Source organism: Ornithodoros turicata, chromosome 1 (assembly GCF_037126465.1).
Source record: "Ornithodoros turicata isolate Travis chromosome 1, ASM3712646v1, whole genome shotgun sequence".
In the NCBI taxonomy this organism is placed as follows: Eukaryota; Metazoa; Arthropoda; class Arachnida; order Ixodida; family Argasidae; genus Ornithodoros; species Ornithodoros turicata.
The window spans coordinates 177274483-177293485 of record NC_088201.1 but is presented as its reverse complement, the minus strand read 5'-3'; the positions used below and the strand labels follow the sequence as shown (position 1 = coordinate 177293485).

Sequence of the window (19003 nt, the reverse complement as noted above, 5' to 3'; positions counted from 1 at the left end):
TAAAATGACCAGAACCCATTTCTGCAAAGAGCACTTTAGGTTGACTTGAGAAATTTCGGTGTTCGATTTAGTAAATTAAATTTCGATCGACTGAAATGAAATAAAAATGATACCAATATGTGGCAAATGTTCCTGACAGAAAAAAAAAAGAAGAAAAATCCCTTGACGGCATGCCTCTCTCCGTTGCCTACGTCATTTACTATGAATTTCTATCATGGTTGGTGCACCACCCTGTACAGCTGAATGTACAGGGCGTCCCAGAAAACGTGTCATTGAATTATAATAATAATAATAACAATAATACACCATCTAGAATTACGCTGTCAACGGCACTCGTTCTTAGTAGGTTTTTTTTGCCACCTCCTGATGTGAAGGTCGTGTAACGTAAGTTCAATTGTGTAAATTGCATATATTTTTTCCGATAGGATAACGCCTGAATATCACTGTCAATTATCAGTCATCATGAATTCGAGTGAATTCGGCACGCTCTTCACATTGGTGGGTTAAAAAAGTGACCTTTACTTGGCAAATTTCTGACTTCGGTTCGCAAAAATTTACATAATAAAACTTAGGTTGCATGACATTCACATCAGAAGGTGGCAAAAACCTAGTAAGAAGAAATGCCGTTGACCGCATGATTCTAGGTGGCGTAGTTCTTTTATTATAATTCAATGACACGTTTTCTGGGACATCCTGTAGAAAGAGATACAAAACAAAGATCCGAGAGCCTGCTTTGCATCGCTTTGAAGCTACTATTTTACCCCCCATTTCTTGGTGCTTTCTGCGAAATTTTCGCAATAAACATACGTTTCAATCGCTGCAATTGTGATGTAATCGATGAGTCCCGAGCAAAATGCAAAGAGAGGAATATGTATAAAGCAAAGTATATGGTTTGTTTTCTCCCATTTGGTATTTGGAGTAGATTCACATGTAAGGTGAGTAAGCTTATTTGTGTGTCGGGAGACATGCTGCACGTGCCCCAGGGTAGGACTGCATAATAATTTCGACCACACCTGGGGTACTTTGACGTTCGCCGGAAATATTCGACACACCGTATCGGAAGCATCGTTTACACTGAACCCAGAAAATTTCCCGCTTTATTTATATATATATATATATATATACTAATTTATTCGGAAAGGTCACCGTTTTCTTCTTCCTCTTTATTTTTTTCTCTCTTTCACTAATACCTGAATAAACCTCATTCGGAGGAGAAAGTCAAAATTTTGTTCAACGCTTCAATTTCAGTTTCAAAGAATATCATGGAATGGTACCAAAAGATGGAATTTTTCTTTAAATCTCGCGTACAAAATCACTTTCAGTTGTACTGCACTTGACTGCAACGTCGAAGCAGACGAAAAAGCAGAAAGGGCATAACATATACACGCGGAGGAGATAAATCGGTCCAGCGAGTAAGACACGTACGATTTCTAAGAATGCCAATGGAAGACTATAGATTCCCCTTTCTCATCATCAAAGAACGGCGAGGACATTGTGTACCGGGTATAAACATTTGGTGCGACAACGGACCCGATGGCGTCGTCTGCTCAAATCCGTCTTCTTTGTGGCGCCGCCTGACGGATTTCTCTCGCTGGATAAGCACCCGCGAAACAATGGGCGCGGCACTGGCTCCGCGTCTCGCTAGCCCGCGCGCGTGTTTTTGCCGGTGAGCCCGTATTCGAGCTGCTGCTGCGGATGAGATAAGCCACGATGGCCGTTGAAGAAGATGCGAGACCCAGAACGAAGCGGAAATCGTGAAGTGCACGCTGTGACGCCGCCAAATGGGAATCCGCTAGTTGCCCACCGTCGCCTGGGAAAAATGGCGAGCGCACAACGCGACCATTGGTCCATCGTTGTTTTGCAGTGCTTGCTGCTTTCGTTGCTCATATGCAGGCACGGAGCATTCGCGGATAGGAACAAATACTGTGAGTACGACGTTTTTTTAGCCGATCTCACTTTAAACCCTGTGCAAATGCAAAAGCTCCAGGAGGGACAGAGTCCGAAAGTCTGCCGTAAAAAAAATAAGAAAGAAAGAGGGGGAGGGCCAGCGTAGAGCGTATTTCGAAGTATGACCATATTGTTTATTGTGCCTTTCGTTGAGTTATTACAGCGCAGTGCAATCAGATAGTGCATGATTTACCGATTAATTGTTTCGTAACGAAACAGACCCGTTGTTCGCGAATTTTTGGAATCGTGTGGGCTTCAGCAGGATGCATTTCCCGCGGCGTCTTTCGGCAAGAAAGGATTTGGGTTGCATGCGTTTTGATCGGTGAGCAAATTCGCAAATGTTGCAACTGAACTTTCGCGTTTTCACTGCCATTACCTCACTAGCAGACAGGATACGAACGTATTATATATCGTTAATTTGTATGCGTAACAATAGCACTGCGCTGCGTTTGCATAACACTGTAGCTTCGGAGCAGTTAACGAAATTTGCAGTCGTTACGAAAGCTTTGCTGGCGCAAGACGCGTGGCTTCTAAAGTATACTTCACTGCATTACGTATGCGTAATGCGGAGAAGCAGCGTATGTGAGGATAACTTTTCGGACACCTTTATGCGTGTATTGCGTAACTGCTGGAAGTTCGCATATTCTGGTCTTATAGGCAGCATGTGAGTTTGAAACATCTCGATTTCCTTGTGATGTATGTTTACAATTGAATGCGAAAGAAAAAAGAAATGTCACATTTGCGATATTTAATCATCTTTGTGGTCACAATTTGCATTAGCGATATTATCATTTCAAGCCAAGGAACTACTGTAAAAGTACGGACTTTGGTTTTAGTTCACAGAGTTGGAAAAATGACAGCCCCTGTTTGTAGCTCTTCAACTGCTAATTCTGCTATTTATTTTGGGAAAGGTGAACATACCGCTACTTTTAACATGGTTATATTGCCAGTAGGATATGGTGTACCGTCCTTGAATTATTCGAAATCACACACACACACAAAAAGAGACAGAAAGAACATACTCAGCAACACTGCAAAACGTGAGCATCCATACAAAAGAACAAGGCCAGTCTCATGCAGGAAAAATTTTTAGGGCTGAGGCTCCTTTATGGGAGAAACAGGCATTTTGGTCTAACTGTTTGAATGTCTTACTTTTTCGGGTGCCCGTACATTATTCTGTGAGGAGGCATTGAACAGTACTTGACTGGGTTCACCAAGAACTAACATGCATTGTATTTAAGGTTGCCACATGGCTAATATTTCACCTGCAGGCCGGTTATTTGCCGGTTCAAAGGTAATACCAGCAGCGTTTTGCTGGCATTTTGCAGCAGAAGGAATTTCATGGGGAAATTCTGACAAAATTGCTGGGTTTCCGGGCATGATTTTTTTACGTATTTTTTAAAATTGTGATTGTTGATTTTTATGATTTTTTTCCCCGCAACCTCTTTTCTGTGCATATTCAACCATGCAGGGTCACAGTGGGAGTGTGCATACTGATAAATGTGTGATGTTGGGCTTGAAGAGTCTACAACACCCCCTCCCCATCTTTCTCTTTCCCTCGCCCAAAATGGAATTTCTCCCTTTTCCTTTCTACCTCACTCACTCAGCCATTATCTTTGATGGCCAAAAGCGGCAACCCTAATTGTGTTAGTGAGTGTAACATTTACGTTACTTATTTTAATTGACTTTAATTTCAACAGTAGTGCACACCATTTTCTTGCAACCACAAGGCCACATCCATTCATGGGGGGGGGGGGGATATGTTTTGCTAGAAGATTGGTAAATACATGCGAATTGTTTCAAGCCTAATGTGAGCTTGCTTTTTCCACATGGCAAGGTAGCCACAATGGCAAGGTAGGCACTGTAACAAAATGTGAGCACACATGCTGATGCAAAGCTTGGTCTTGCGCAATGCTGTCTCATGTTCTCGCTTTGTAATAAGTTCTCCACACGTGCCTTTCTGTGCTGCAGAGAATTGTCTCCACATGTACATAATACCGCATGATTTGATTTGAAACAGCAATTGCGCCACAGTGGTTGCCAATTGGGCCCAATTAGCGCATAGGCCCGCTGAAAGGAAAGTGACAACATTTCAGGTTGCGAAAGACCTACACCACTGCCAAGTGCTGTGAAAATCGATATTTGAGTGCTGCAAAGTGCTCCAAAATGCATATCTCTGTGCACTGAAAAATGCTCCAAATTACAATTTGGAACTAGGATCACTGGTACAATAACCCTTCATTGAAAAAAAAAAGAAAATGAATGTTGCTGGAAAAATTTGACAAAACAATGTACAGGGTATTTAGATTTATTCATTATAGAATCCTTATAAAAAAAAGCTATGAGAACAGCAGAAATTTTTGCAGAATGTAATTTTTGCAATTGAGTTATACTGCCAGGTGGCCAGTGTATGTAACTACAAGATGTCTAATTCCCTAAAATCCATTAACTTACTCTTTAATTAGGACATTTTGGTCAAAAGCAAAATAGCAGAATGGAAGGTAATTCTTGTTGAAAGCCATTCAATTTTTTCAAAAACCCATAAAATTTAGGACCGTATTGCAATTTATTGACCCGCTATACAGGAGGGTAAGAAATGGGAAATGCACGCGAAATGTCAGTGAGACAGACAGACAGTCAGATCTCGCCCCATTTCTACACGCACATACAAATGGTGTAGCTTAAATTTTGCAACGATGCGGTATGAACTTAGACTTTCATTAGACGCTCTTCCTTCCTCATGTGACCTTGCCAGCGGTGCCACTGAGCGTTGTACTTGGGAAAAAACGTGAGCACTAAGCTAATAAATAGGGCCCAGAAATTTATGCACTAAAAACGATGGACATAGGTGGGCGATTAAAGTAGCACAGAAGTCATTTTTAACACCCAGTTTTCTTTCTATAAAACTGTTAAGTAGGCCAGTAAGATACACCATGCGAAGTAATTCACACCATAGAGTCATGATTATAGCAGAAATTTAATCTAAAGTACGCTGCAAAAAGCGACCATGCGCAACGGTGGTGAAGAGCAGTACCAGCCTGTGATCTGCCTGGAACCTCGCGCTGACGCTATAAGGGGAACGCTCGCTGATTGGTCTACAGAAATGTTGTCTGCTACTCGGCTGCTCGGGGTTCAGAAAAAGCCTTTCTCCTCGCTCGGTAATGATTCGGCCGCTCCTTCTATCCCCAATTCTCCGGGAGAACTGCCAAAACTGGTTTACAGTGGCAGAGGGACAAGGCGCTGACCCCCACTGAACGGCGAACCAGAACGAGTTCTCCTTATAACGTCATCGGGGACGTGGCATCATACCTTCTCCTCCTCGTAATACCCGGAGTGGCGAGTTAAGGGTGAAGGCGCGGACCCATGTCTATGTGAGCTTTTTCTGGGAAACAAATTGCACACATCAAAACATTTAGCGCCATTCGGTAAAATAACACACACACTTTCATCAGACGCCTTAACCTGAAAACGTTTTGGACGGCCCTCTGTACTCCTTTAAGCCCTAAAAACCAGCAAATTATGCAATAAAATACAAATATAGGCACGTTAATCTGGTACACTCATTAGCTTTGGTTGGTGCTTCAGAATGCTCCATCCAGGAAAAAATCATACGGTACCGTATGAATTATTGCACACAAATGATGAGGCGGCCTAGAACCACGCGATACTGAATATCCCAAAGGGAATTTGCCGACTACCGATGATCGGCCGGCCATCGGGACTCGGTCGGCAAACGACTTCGTCAGCCAAGAATGATTGAAACAAGCATGGGCCAATGTCACTAACACAGTATGTTGGTCAATGAACGCTGGCCCCACAGCATGCCCCGACACCTTGTCGGCGTGTCGTTAAAGCCTTGGCATGCATCGTCTGACCAAAATCTGGTGGCCATCGCGAAGAGATTCACCGAAAAGAATGCACAGCCACTCTTTTTTCGGTAATAGCAATACATATCACGAGATTTAAACCGTATCCTGTTCTCTATATGTACTACTTTTATAGTCCTCTGCCTTCAAAGATCTCGAAAGGCTGAGAAAGGCCAAATCTTTTGATCAAATATAAATGAACCCGTTCTAGCAAACCAAGGTACTGAAGGAAACCAAACACAGACACATCCACACACAAAGAATAAAAGGTGTAAACATGCAAAAATGAAAAGCAAAATGCACCACTCAGCCACGAGACTGAAAGGTGCACTTGCACGTCTAAAAAAAAGGCTGTTATGACATCTAAAAATGTTAAAAGAGGCTACAATTCAATAGAGCCAAAAAAAGAAGCTGGCAACACCCCAAGATGTCACATTCAGGCGTTTATAGGCATTTATAGGCAAATGCCTAAAATTCCGGGCCCTACTAATAAGTCGCACTATGCTGGTCACCTGGACGTTATTTTCAAGATTGTGTTCGTCTGGTAGCTCGATAAGCTTGATCCAGGCTGCTCCACCACACACGGGTGAGGTCGTCCTACCTGTCATTACCATCGTTCAGCCATCAAAGCCGACTCGTGAAAACTGTGCTTCTCTCTTCTTTTTTTTTCTTTTTCTGCACGATAATCCTGTGCATGCGGTGTTACATTGAAAAAGGGGATATGTCATGCTCGCGGACTTCAATTTCTGCGAAGTCACACACCCAAAACCGATGCTAATAAGACATGCATGTAGACTAAAGTAGTTATCGCATACAGATGTTCAGTCACCACAAAGTAGCCTAATATACCCTGCAATAGAAATATACACAAAAAGAGTAGCAGTGTAGCTATTGTCGAGATGGATTGTATGTGCACAATTACTTCCGCCAGACACACTGAGAGAAATATACCAGAGAGAACTGATGTTCTGAGGCTGGAACAACATAGAAGGGACAATCACATACAAGGCCTCAAGTTGCCTAAGAAATTAACGATGAAACTTGTAAATAAGAAAGTTATTCTATTGGTGCACCGGTTCGCGAATTATTTAGTCCGGGGATTTAACCGAAACACCCGGTATATATTCTGCCTAACAAGGACAGGGGCAAGGGTAAAAACAATGTCTGAAATTCTACAAAAGGAATTCGTACATACAGATGGAACAAAGGAGACGAGGCACAAACACTAAGCGCTACTTACAACTATGGTGATAGAAAAACCCCACGTGAATAGAAAAATGTGCAGATTCCTTTTGTAGTATGTGCCAGCTAGCCCAACTTTCTGCACTTCTCTGAAAATCTAGTTTTATTGCTAGTTCTTCATGAATTTTTTTTTTCCTTTATTTTGTTTGTGTCACATCAGGTTTACATTTTCTTTCTCTCTCCAAGTATAAAGACAAGCAGTGAAAAGGAAATATAGCTTCTCATTGTTGTTGTTGCACGTTTTTGGTACAACTTTCTTTCAAAGATTTTTTTACAAGATTTTAGAAGATTTTTAGATCTTATACTTCAAATGTCAGATATTTAGATGTTATTGTTTTCTATTTATGAGGTGACTTTTTTTATGACTTTTTTGATGAGATAGATAGATTTTAGTTTTAGATTTTGGAAGATGTTTAGAGGATTTCTTATAAGACTTTTTTAGTTATCATTGCACGTATTGGTACAACAGAAGATTTTTTTTTAGATTGTACCTACAGTTTCATTGCACATATTTTGTACTGCGCACCAGTTCTGAACCAATTCATCTTCTGCCGAACCGGTTTGAAGAAATACATATGTCTCCCCCAAACCATTATGTCTGAAACAGTACCTCAAGCAAACACGAGAAATTTTCGGGTTGACAATCTGTGCAGAGGGCTGTATTTTTTAATGACACACCGTTCCATATGGTGCCTTGCGAACACCTTTTTCAGCAATGTTTTAAAGTCTTTTAGTTGAGCCTGCAGAATAAAAAGTGTGTTTGTTTTTAAAAAATGCCTATTTTATGCCTCCCAGAAAAGGTGTAAAAAAAAAAAAGAAAACATGCTGGCGCATTGTCCTTTGTACGAAGCATAGTTGAGAGAGGTTTGTAATGCAAGTACTGCATTTGTGAAAATGTGAACCTTCGACTAAGGTGAGCTAAGTAACTAAAAAAAAGCAACTCCGTTATAACTGGGAGGTTACTGTATTTCGAAAATATGTACTGTTGTTTATGTTACTTTGTAATTCTTAGTTATTTATATTAGTTATTTAGTTATTAGTTACAATTATTAGTTTGTTATTAATATGTTAAGTTTATGATGAAGGGCACGCCCTCACAGTCCCATTTGTAACTCATTGAAACTCAGAAAGAGTAAATAAAACCTGAAACCTACCTGAAGTCCTCCTCCTCCTCCATGTAAAGTTTCTGTAGAGCCCAACCGCAGTGTCAGTAGCATTCAACAACAATGTTTGTCATTGCACACACACCATGCATTTTTTCCTTCCTCATTGCTGCACATAGACAAATGTACATTGTTTGTAAAATACTGTTTGTATTTTACTGTTATAAATATAAATATATATATAATAATATATATATAATATATAGAAAGGGTAAATAGCCGAAGCTCTGTAGCTGCACGTTGAGCATATGTTTACAATTTGATCGTGCACTCCCAGCCAAGTACAGCTGTTTCATCCTACTTGGGACTCGTCAGCCTGGCGTAGGGAAGTGACACGATCTTGGGTCGGCGCTAACAGTGCGTCTCGGCGAGACGTCAATGTTCCACGGTGACGGCGCCACCCGTGGAGGCCGCAGTGCAAGCTAGAAAGTACATATACAAGGGGTAAATAGCCGAAGCTCTGTAGCTGCACGTTGAGCATATGTTTACAATTTGATCGTGCGCTCCCAGCCAAGTACAGCTGTTTCATCCTACTTGGGACTCGTCAGCCTGGCGTAGGGAAGTGACACGATCTTGCGTCGGCGCTAACGAGGCGCTAACGTCTTGGTGAGACGTCAATGTTCCACGGTGACGGCGCCACCTGTGGAGGCCGCAGTGCAAGCTAGCGAGTACATATACAAAGGGTAAAGGGTAAGGTCACCGGGTAAGGTCACCAAAGGGTAAGGTCACCGTGGAACATTGACGTCTCGCCGAGACGCACTGTTAGCGCCGACCCAAGATCGTGTCACTTCCCTACGCCAGGCTGACGAGTCCCAAGTAGGACGAAACAGCTGTACTTGGCTGGGAGTGCACGATCAAATTGTAAACATACAGGGTGTCCCAGAAAAGGTGTCATTGAATTATAATAAAAAAACTACACCACCTAGAGTCATGCGGTCAATGGCATTTGTTCTTACTGGGTTTTTGCCACCCCCTCATGTGAACGTCGTGTAACGTACGTTTAATTATGTAAATTTTTGCGAGCTTAAGTCAGAAATTTGCCTAGTAAAGGTCACTTTTTTACCCCACCAATGTGAAGAGCGTGTCTAATTTACTCAAATTAATGATAATTGACAAGGATATTCAGGAGCTATCCCATCGGAAAAATAGCCGAACATAATGCTCTACGGAGGTCGCACAGAATAGCGCACAATGAATTTTTCAGCGCAATCTTTGTCAGTCCGACGAAAGGAGGTTGGAAACCCAGCCCACCCCGCCATCGCAGAAAGAGATAACGCAGGCATGGCTTATCGCGTCCGACTTTCGCTGGGATAATGCTTTCCCTCTCCCAATTTCAGTAACTGTTACTTTTTCTACTATCACTCTGTGGGCTGGCTTCGGAACCTCCTTTTGTCGGACTGCGAGCGATTGCGCTCAAGAAGACATCGCGCGTTATGGTCCAGTGCTCTGAAAAGCATGATATTCGGCTATTTTTTCCGATGGCATAGCTCGTGAATATCACTGTCAATTATCATAAATTTGAGTGAATTCGGCACGCTCTTCATATCGGTGGGGTAAAAAAGTAACCTTCCCTTGGCAAATTTCCGAGTTCAGTTTGCAAATATTTACATAATTAAACTTGGGGTACATGACATTAACTTTACTATGTGGCAAAAACCTATTAAGAACAAATGCAGTTGACCGCATGACTCTAGGTGGTGTAGTTTTTTTATTATAATTCCGTGACACATTTTCTGGGACACCCTGTATGCTCAACGTGCAGCTACAGAGCTTCGGCTATTTACCTTTTGTATATGTACTTGCTAGCTTGCACTGCGGCCTCCACAGGTGGCACTGTCACCATGGAACATTGACGTCTCGCCGAGACGCACTGTTAGCGCTGACCCAAGATCGTGTCACTTCCCTACGCCAGGCTGACGAGTCCCAAGTAGGACGAAACAGCTGTACTTGGCTGAGAGTGCACGATCAAATTGTAAACATATGCTCAGCGTGCAGCTACAGAGCTTCGGCTATTTACCCTTTGTATATGTACTTGCTAGCTTGCACTGCGGCCTCCACAGGTGGCACTGTCACCGTGGAACATTGACGTCTCACCGAGACGCACTGTTAGCGCCGACCCAAGATCGTGTCACTTCCTTACGCCAGGCTGACGAGTCCCAAGTAGGACGAAACAGCTGTACTTGGCTGAGAGTGCACGATCAAATTGTAAACATATGCTCAGCGTGCAGCTACAGAGCTTCGGCTATTTACCCTTTGTATATGTACTTGCTAGCTTGCACTGCGGCCTCCACAGGTGGCACTGTCACCGTGGAACATTGACGTCTCACCGAGACGCACTGTTAGCGCCGACCCAAGATCGTGTCACTTCCTTACGCCAGGCTGACGAGTCCCAAGTAGGACGAAACAGCTGTACTTGGCTGGGAGTGCACGATCAAATTGTAAACATATGCTCAGCGTGCAGCTACAGAGCTTCGGCTATTTACCCTTTGTACAGTGGACTCCCGTTAAGCCGAACTCGCTTAAGCCGAATTTCCGGATAAGCTGAACAATCTGCGGGTAATTGGATGATTTCTCACATACCACATGCAAAAAAAATTCGCTTAGCACGAACTACGTCGACAGGTCGCTTCGGTTAACATGAACAACGCGAGCCCGACGAGCCGAAAAGAGCGGCGAGCCGGGCGAACGCTTTTTCACGAACACGGAGTCGGCGAGAGAGAAAACAACGCAAAAAAAAAAAAAAGAGAGGGAGAACAAAAAGATGTCGCATGTCATTGGCTGTTTAGTTAGGCAATCTCGCTAACGTAAGCCAATAGGCGCTCGGCTTCCCAAGCAGGCCGCGTTAGTGTCAGTTGAGTTTACGGGCCACGAGAACGGAAAGTAAAGCGAAAGCTGGGTTCGAAGTCGCTGTTCTCGAAACCTTGGCTTGCGATACTGCCAGGAAGTTGCGACGATGTCGAAGCGAACGTGTCAGTCCCTTCAGCTCGAGAACAAGGTGGAGATACTGTCGGAGATAAATGCTGGCAAGCTATCAAAGACTGCCATCGCAAAGAAGTTCGGAATCGCCAAAAGCACGTTGTCGGGAATCCTGAAGGACAGCTCTCGTATACTGGAGACGTTCAACAGTGGTGAATTTGGACCCAAACGTAAGAGGATGCGGACAGCTGCCCATAAGGATATGGAGGACGTCCTTGTCGCATGGATCCAGCGAGCACGAAGTGCCAACTTGCCAGTGAACGGTGTTGTGGTGCGCGCTAAGGCAGAGGAAATAGCCTTACGTTTGAACATTGACTTTTCGTGCAGCGATGGATGGCTCGACAGATTTCGAAGACGTCATGGTCTGATTTTTCGCGCCATCGTCGGGGAAGCTGCCGCAGTTGACGAGTCGGTGTGCGAAGACTGGCGATCGACGAGGATGAAGAAGTTGCTCGAGGAACACGAGCCAGCAAATGTGTACAACGTCGACGAGACAGCGCTCTACTACCAGCTTCTCCCGCAAAAGACGCTCACATTTGCTGGGGACACGTGTACGGGAGGTAAGCACAGGAAGCTGCGTGTCACTGTGCTTGTCGGTGCCAACATGACCGGGATGGACAAGCTGAAGCTCTTAGTGATCGGGAAGGCGAAGTCCCCGCGCTGTTTTAAGAACACGAAGACTCTGCCGGTAACTTACGCATCCAACTCGAAGTCGTGGATGACCCAGGCACTTTTCGAACAATGGCTTCGTGAGATGGACCGACGGTTCGTGAGGGAGAACAGAAAAGTTCTGATCCTAGTCGATAACTGCCCAGGTCATGGGAACGTCAGCGGGCTTTCCTCCATTCGGCTGGAATTTCTACCCCCAAACACAACTGCGAAGCTGCAACCAATGGACCAAGGGGTAATAAGTAGCCTCAAGAGGCATTACAGGCGGTCTCTGCTTCAGCGAATGTTGCTGTGTATGGAAACCGGCAAGGAGTACCAAGTGAACCTGCTGAGTGCAATTCATCTTCTCTCATACGCATGGGATAAAGTTTCCGAAACTACCATTGCAAACTGCTTCCGCCATGCGGGGTTTGTGACACACAGCAGCCCTTCAGAAACCTCTTCAGAGACCAGTGTTGAGGAGCTGCCAGAAGATGACGATCCTAACCTGTTGTCTGATCTCAAGAGCGCTGGCATCTCCATGGACATGGTGGCATACGTTAATGTTGATGATGATGTTGCCACTTGTCGAGATGACACAATGGAAGCGCTGATTGAAGAGACATGCACTGAGAAGCCATCAGAGACTGAAGCTGAAGCCATTGAGGAAGAAGGCTGTAATGTAGAACCTACACCGGTGACCTGTGATGCTGCAGACGCTGCATTAAATGTGCTGTTGCAGTTCTTCGAGGAGCGCGAGGGTACTGATGTGTTTGTGAGGAACATTGGTCAAATGTCAAATTTTGTGACAACACAGCGCCTCTCTCAGCAGAGGCAAGCAAAACTGACTGATTGGTTCAGTTCATTTAAAAGCACACAATAAAGCTTTTTTCATCCTTGTGAATCAAGTACATGTTGTGATATGAACTCCTTTTAGTGTGTGGTTATGATACACTTGATACTGAGACAAAACTACCATAATTTTGTGCACTTCTCTTAGGCTGAACTCCTGATAAGACGAACAAATTTTCATGGTCCCTTCGTGTTCGTCTTAAAGGGAGTCCACTGTATATGTACTTGCTAGCTTGCACTGCGGCCTCCACAGGTGGCACTGTCACCGTGGAACATTGACGTCTCGCCGAGACGCACTGTTAGCGCTGACCCAAGATCGTGTCACTTCCCTACGCCAGGCTGACGAGTCCCAAGTAGGACGAAACAGCTGTACTTGGCTGAGAGTGCACAATCAAATTGTAAACATATGCTCAACGTGCAGCTACATAGCTTCGGCTATTTACCCTTTGTATATGTACTTGCTAGCGTGCACTGCGGCCTCCACAGGTGGCACTGTCACCGTGGAACATTGACGTCTCGCCGAGACGCACTGTTAGCGCCGACCCAAGATCGTGTCACTTCCCTACGCCAGGCTGACGAGTCCCAAGTAGGACGAAACAGCTGTACTTGGCTGAGAGTGCACAATCAAATTGTAAACATATGCTCAACGTGCAGCTACATAGCTTCGGCTATTTACCCTTTGTATATGTACTTGCTAGCGTGCACTGCGGCCTCCACAGGTGGCGCCGTCAACGTGGAACATTGACGTCTCGCCGAGACGCACTGTTAGCGCCGACCCAAGATCGTGTCACTTCCCTATGCCAGGCTGACGAGTCCCAAGTAGGACGAAACAGCTGTACTTGGCTGGGAGTGCACGATCAAATTGTAAACATATATATAATATATATAATATATAAATAATATATAAAATATATAAATACTGTTATAAATATTGTTTGTACAAATGTACATCTTTCATCTTTCATTGTTTCCCCAGTCCACATATCATCGCTGTGCGCGGGCCAGAAGCACTATCCGCAGTACAAGAAGATAGATGGCGCTGTGCTCACCTCCGAGAGCGAGAACAACCTGGAGTGTGCGGTCACCTTCCAGACGGACTCCATACTGCAGCGCTTTATGCTGCGCTTTGAGCACCTTGCCCTGGACTGCCACGATCACCTGGTCATCTTCGATGGGGCGCATGCCATAGGAAACCACAAGGTACACTGGAAAAGCACTCCCCTTTTAAAAAAGTTACTTTAAAAGTAAATAATACTCCTACATACTATTCCACTTCTAAGGAAACATGACGATTGACCTCCGCGCTGTTGCTCGTGAGGAATGGCAGGGAAGTGGCACGCATTCGTTTCGTGTTATGGAATAACGAAAAGTTGAGAGTCAAGACACCAGGGTACGCCACGGGGTGCCACCGTGTTAATACGACCGCAGCCATTCCTGTAAATATTGGTTATACATAGGGAGTGACTATTTCGGTTTAAATGCGTTTCTCAGATTCGGGGGTTAGAAATCGGGCGCTATTTTTTAAATCTGTAATTCGGGGAGAATTCGGGCGATAATTGTGCCTTCGGGTGTTATCGGGTGTTTTTGTTTCTCCTCTTGTCTATTAAGTCCTTTCGTAATCTCTCTTCTTTTTTTGTGTGTTTGTGTTTTTTTTTTTTTTTTTGCGGGATCGTGACTTTCCAGCGGTAATCCCTGAAGGCATAGACATTGTTTACACACATGGGTGTATTGCTGGGAACGTAAGTGACCCATTCTTACATGTGTTACACGTGGCGACCTTTGTTCATCTTCAGTGGAAACGTCACTTGATGATTTGATAGTGGCTGGAATTCGGGGAGAAATATCCGAATTGGTCGGAGGTCAGTTCGGGGGGGAATAACCGTGCGGAATCGGGTTTAACCCGAAAAAGTCACTCCCTAGTTATACAGCAAATTATCACATTGGCAAACAGCATATGATATGCACCAAGAAAACCCGATGCGTAGCACACGCTGCTTGCTCTGAAATTTTCCCCCACGTAACCACTAGCCTCCTTATCTTTCGGAATGTTCGCCAGTTCCTGCCTGTTGTCCCGTTTTGTCCTCTCGTTCGTGAACTTCACATTTCTGTAACCGGTCTGGAGCAAAGATGAGTTCGTTCACATAATCCCCCCCCACACTCTAACAAAGTGGCCATTCACTTTGTCCGTAAAGGCCTTTCTTTCCCCCGGGCTGTTGACCCACAATTCGCATGAACCTTTAACCCTTCAAATACAGTAAACCCTCGTTAACTCGAACTCGGATATCTCGAAACCCCGGATAACTCGAAATTTTTTTTCATCATGTAATATTCTCCTATAATTGCCATGTATTTGCCCCCTCTTATCTCGAAGGGCGTTGAGGGAAAAAAATGGATAACTCGAAATCTCCTCAGCGGGAAGCCTCCGAACCGGTCTGTGCATTCTTCCCTTCCGCGCGCCGAGGAGAATGTGGAGGTCAAAGCCCGGAAGAGCCGTTTACAACTGCTTGTGATATCTCCAAATACTCAAAACCTACGCGCCTGCACTCTGAGTCACGCGATGGCGAGGAGGTGCGAGCGCGTGGCGGCATGGCCCAATGAACCCGTGGCAATGGGAAGAGCGCGGGAGAGGGCTACGAATGCGCCCCATCTCTGGTTCACTTCTGCTTCTGTTGTTGCTGTCTACACTTGCTTCCAAGGCTGCACCCTCCTAGGCTGTACCCGAACGTCGCCATGGCGCAACACAGGCAGTGCAAGACTCTCACACTGGAACGGAAGGCTGCACTGATCAAGGAAGTGGAAAAGGGCGGCAAGACGAGGACGACAATCGCAAAGGAATTTGGCATCCCTTTGTCCACACTTTCCACAGGCCTGAAGAACAAGGAAAAGGTGCTTGATGGATTCCAACAGAGTTTTTCAAACAAGCGGAAACGGTGCAGAGCTTCAAAGTTCCCGGACGTCGAGGCTGCCCTACTGTTGTGGCTGCAAAACGCGAGGGCTGCAAATCTACCAGTGACAGGACCTATGATGATGGAAAAAGCCGACGACTTTGCCCTGCAGATGGGATACACGGATTTCTCCTGCAGCAACGGATGGTTCGACCGTTTTAAAGCCAGGAACAATGTTGTGTCCAAGACCATACATGGCGAAAGTGGGGCGGTTGATGGTGCTGCAGCGGTAAATTGGCGTAATCACCGGCTCGTCGAATTGCAGCAGTTGTACAGTGACAAGGACATTTTCAACCTCGACGAGGCAGCTTTGTTTTATAAGATGCTTCCCGGCCGAACCTTCGCACCAAAGGGCGATGCTTGTGTGGGCGCAAAGCAGCGAAAAGACAGAATCACGCTGCTTTTCGGAGCCAATGCGACTGGCGAAGAGAAGTTGCCACTTCTGATAATCGGCAAGGCGCGCAATCCAATGTGCTTCAGGAATGCACGGCTGCCAAGTGATGTGCACTACAAGGCAAACAAGACCGCGTGGATGACCGCAGCTCTATTTGAAGAGTATGTGCGCACTCTGGACCGCAAATTTGCGAGGGACAATCGCAAAGTGTTGTTCCTTGTGGACAATTGCCCGGGACATGGCAAGATTGATAACCTTGACGCCATCGAGTTGGAGTTCCTGCCGCCCAACATGACTTACGTACTGCAGCCGATGGACCAAGGCGTGATCGAGATTGCTCGAAAGCTATACCGGAAAAGTCTGCTTCGTCGCGTGCTGCTGTCCTACGACAATGAAAAATCTTACGAAGTTGACCTGCTTGGGGCAGGGCACCTCATCCACAACGCCTGGACGCAAGTGCCTGCAGCATCAATTGCGAACTGTTTTTCGCACGTCGGCTTCTCACGTGCTGCACGTACGCCAGAGCCGTGCGTTGAAGAGTTCAACGAGTGCGACGCGCTTCTCAGAGACGTGGTCCACGTTACAGGCAACGAGGAAAACGTTGATGAAAGCGTAAATTTTGATGAGTACGCACTGTACGATAAGGATGTGCCAGTTACGGGTGAAATGAGCGACGCAGAAATTGTGCAGACGACGTTGAACACAACCGAGGTTGACGGTGCCGAAGCAGTTCACTGTGAGGAGCCGCGAGAGCTTCCGACAACGGCTGAGCTAAGAAACGCGCTGCGGTTGCTCCGCAACAAGGTTGAGTGTAGCGGTGGGCAAGACAGCCTAATGCGGTGTGTGAAGACACTGGAGGACGCGTTCCTGACACCGGAGACAAAACAAACAACGATAACAAATTTCTTCTCTGTACAGTGAGCGAATAAATGCTTTGAGTTCACCAGCTGTCTAACGCAAGCTCGGCGTGTTTTTCCCTACCTCGGCCGCCAGTATATGTCGAAAATTGCGATAACCCGCTTATCTCGAAACCCCGGTTAACTCGAAATTTCTCCCGGATTTTGCGACTTTGAGTTAACGGGGGTTTACTGTACCATGCCAATAATGAGGACGGTACCTGGAAGAAGAACAGTCTTTGTTTGAAATATCGGTGGCTCTTGTTCTGAGGCAATTCCCTTCATACTTTTCTTCTGTCTATGTCTTTCTTTGTCTATTGTTCTGTTGTTGTTTTGTCTATGTCTATTCTTCTGTCTCCTGTCTTCTGTCAATACATTTCTAACTGTCTATGCTGCGCACAGTGTGTTACAGCATACTGCAGATGTTGGGACGCGGAAGACAGGGACTGAAGGAAGCACACAAACACAAGCGACGCTTGTGTTTGTGTGCTTCCTTCAGTCCCTGTCTTCCGCGTCCCAACATCTGCAGTATGCTGTCTCACCAACTAGCCCAACTTTCTGCGCTTGTACAGTGTGTTGCAGTTTATTTGCGGAAAGAATCCAAAACGCGTGTCTATACTCACTTCCATTTTCAGGCTGCTGCTTTTCCAGTGACAGTATTGCACAGTGGCAAACACATTCTGCATGCCTTTCTGTTGCTCCCGTATGACTTCAGCTGTTCAATACAACCAGATGCCCATGGACACTGCTCTTTTAAGCTTATTTGCCGATACCACGAGAGAGTATCACGAGTCATCCGGAAACCTGGCAGTGGCTTTGACACGTGTCATCTGAAACCTGAGGGCACTTGTGTTGAACAGGTTGTTCAACCACTTGTTCAACCGCCACCTGTCATACTTAGGGCCCGAAAATTTAGGCACTAAGAACGATGGACATAGGCCCTCAAAAACAGCCAAATAGGCAACAAAATACAAAAATTAGGCACGTTAATTTGGTACTACTTGGCTTTGTTGGTGCTTCAGAATGTTCCACCCAGGAAAAAAGACTACGGTACTTTGCAGACAGTACTTTACACCAATGCTGAGGCGACCTAGAACCATGCAACATACGCACGCACTACAGGGTTTGCCAAGATAAACTTCGGGGTTTGTAATGAAGATAAAACAAATAAGAACAGTGTCGGAAAGCCAAAGTAGATGTTAGAGGACGTATCATGCCCCAAAATTTTACATCAATAATTCTGATTGGTGTGTTTCTCTACGGACAAATCGTGAAAAAAAAAAAAAAAAAACGCTGCGCCTAATCGGTTATACTAGTGTTTCATCTTCTTTCCATCAGATGGCGACACGGTCGAACGCGGCGTTGCAGAGTACGAGTCTGCATTCAGTTCCACTTGTACATTTGGTTTGATGTCGTTTGCAACGCCGTGCTCGACCGTTCCGCCATCTGACGGGAAGGAGCTAAAACACAGGTATAGCCAATTAGCCAGCGGCGTTTTTTTTAAATTTCCAATCTGGAAAATATTTGCAAGTGGAACCACTTGCAAGTTGTTTATGAAACAAATACCCCTTTGAGAAATCACTTGGAAATTGTCCACTTTAAAATCCACTTGGAAGCCATTCCACTTTGGAAACCACTTGTAGTGGTTCCACTTCGGAAACCACTTACATATCCTTTTCCACTTTGGGACCTATTTGCAAATGGTTCCACTTGCAGAACCACTTGGTATGTGAGTCCACTTCAGTTTCCAGCTTACACTCTACGCCCAGTAACGGTTACGTACCATACGAACATCAGGTACATTATCTTCTTCTTTCTATGATTCAAGAGGTACGGATAACGTGATAAAATATGAAGTACCGCACACATACCGTTTCGTGCATGAGGTACACATGCGATACGATGCGCCTTCGCCACGTACGAACAAGACCAGACAAACGTCAAACATTGTCAGTTCTCATTTCAAGCTTCCAACCTGACATGGACAAGGGAATCATGCCGCCAGCGAAGTCCAAACTGAAACAGTCTCACACATTCGCGACGTGCATAAAACACACACACACAATGAGGTATT

General features: G+C 45.1%; 1 protein-coding gene across 2 annotated transcripts in view; it reads left to right on the top strand.

The window, feature by feature from the left end:
• Nucleotides 1–1609: 1609 nt before the first annotated feature.
• Nucleotides 1610–19003, top strand: part of LOC135378808 (uncharacterized) — a 59111-nt gene continuing 41717 nt past the window's right edge. For both annotated transcript variants that reach the window (XM_064611905.1, XM_064611904.1), the window contains exons 1-2: nucleotides 1610–1925; nucleotides 13671–13894. In XM_064611905.1, coding sequence (XP_064467975.1) covers nucleotides 1727–1925; nucleotides 13671–13894 — 423 coding nt within the window. In that variant the 5' untranslated portion in view covers nucleotides 1610–1726. The remainder of the gene's footprint in view (nucleotides 1926–13670; nucleotides 13895–19003) is intronic.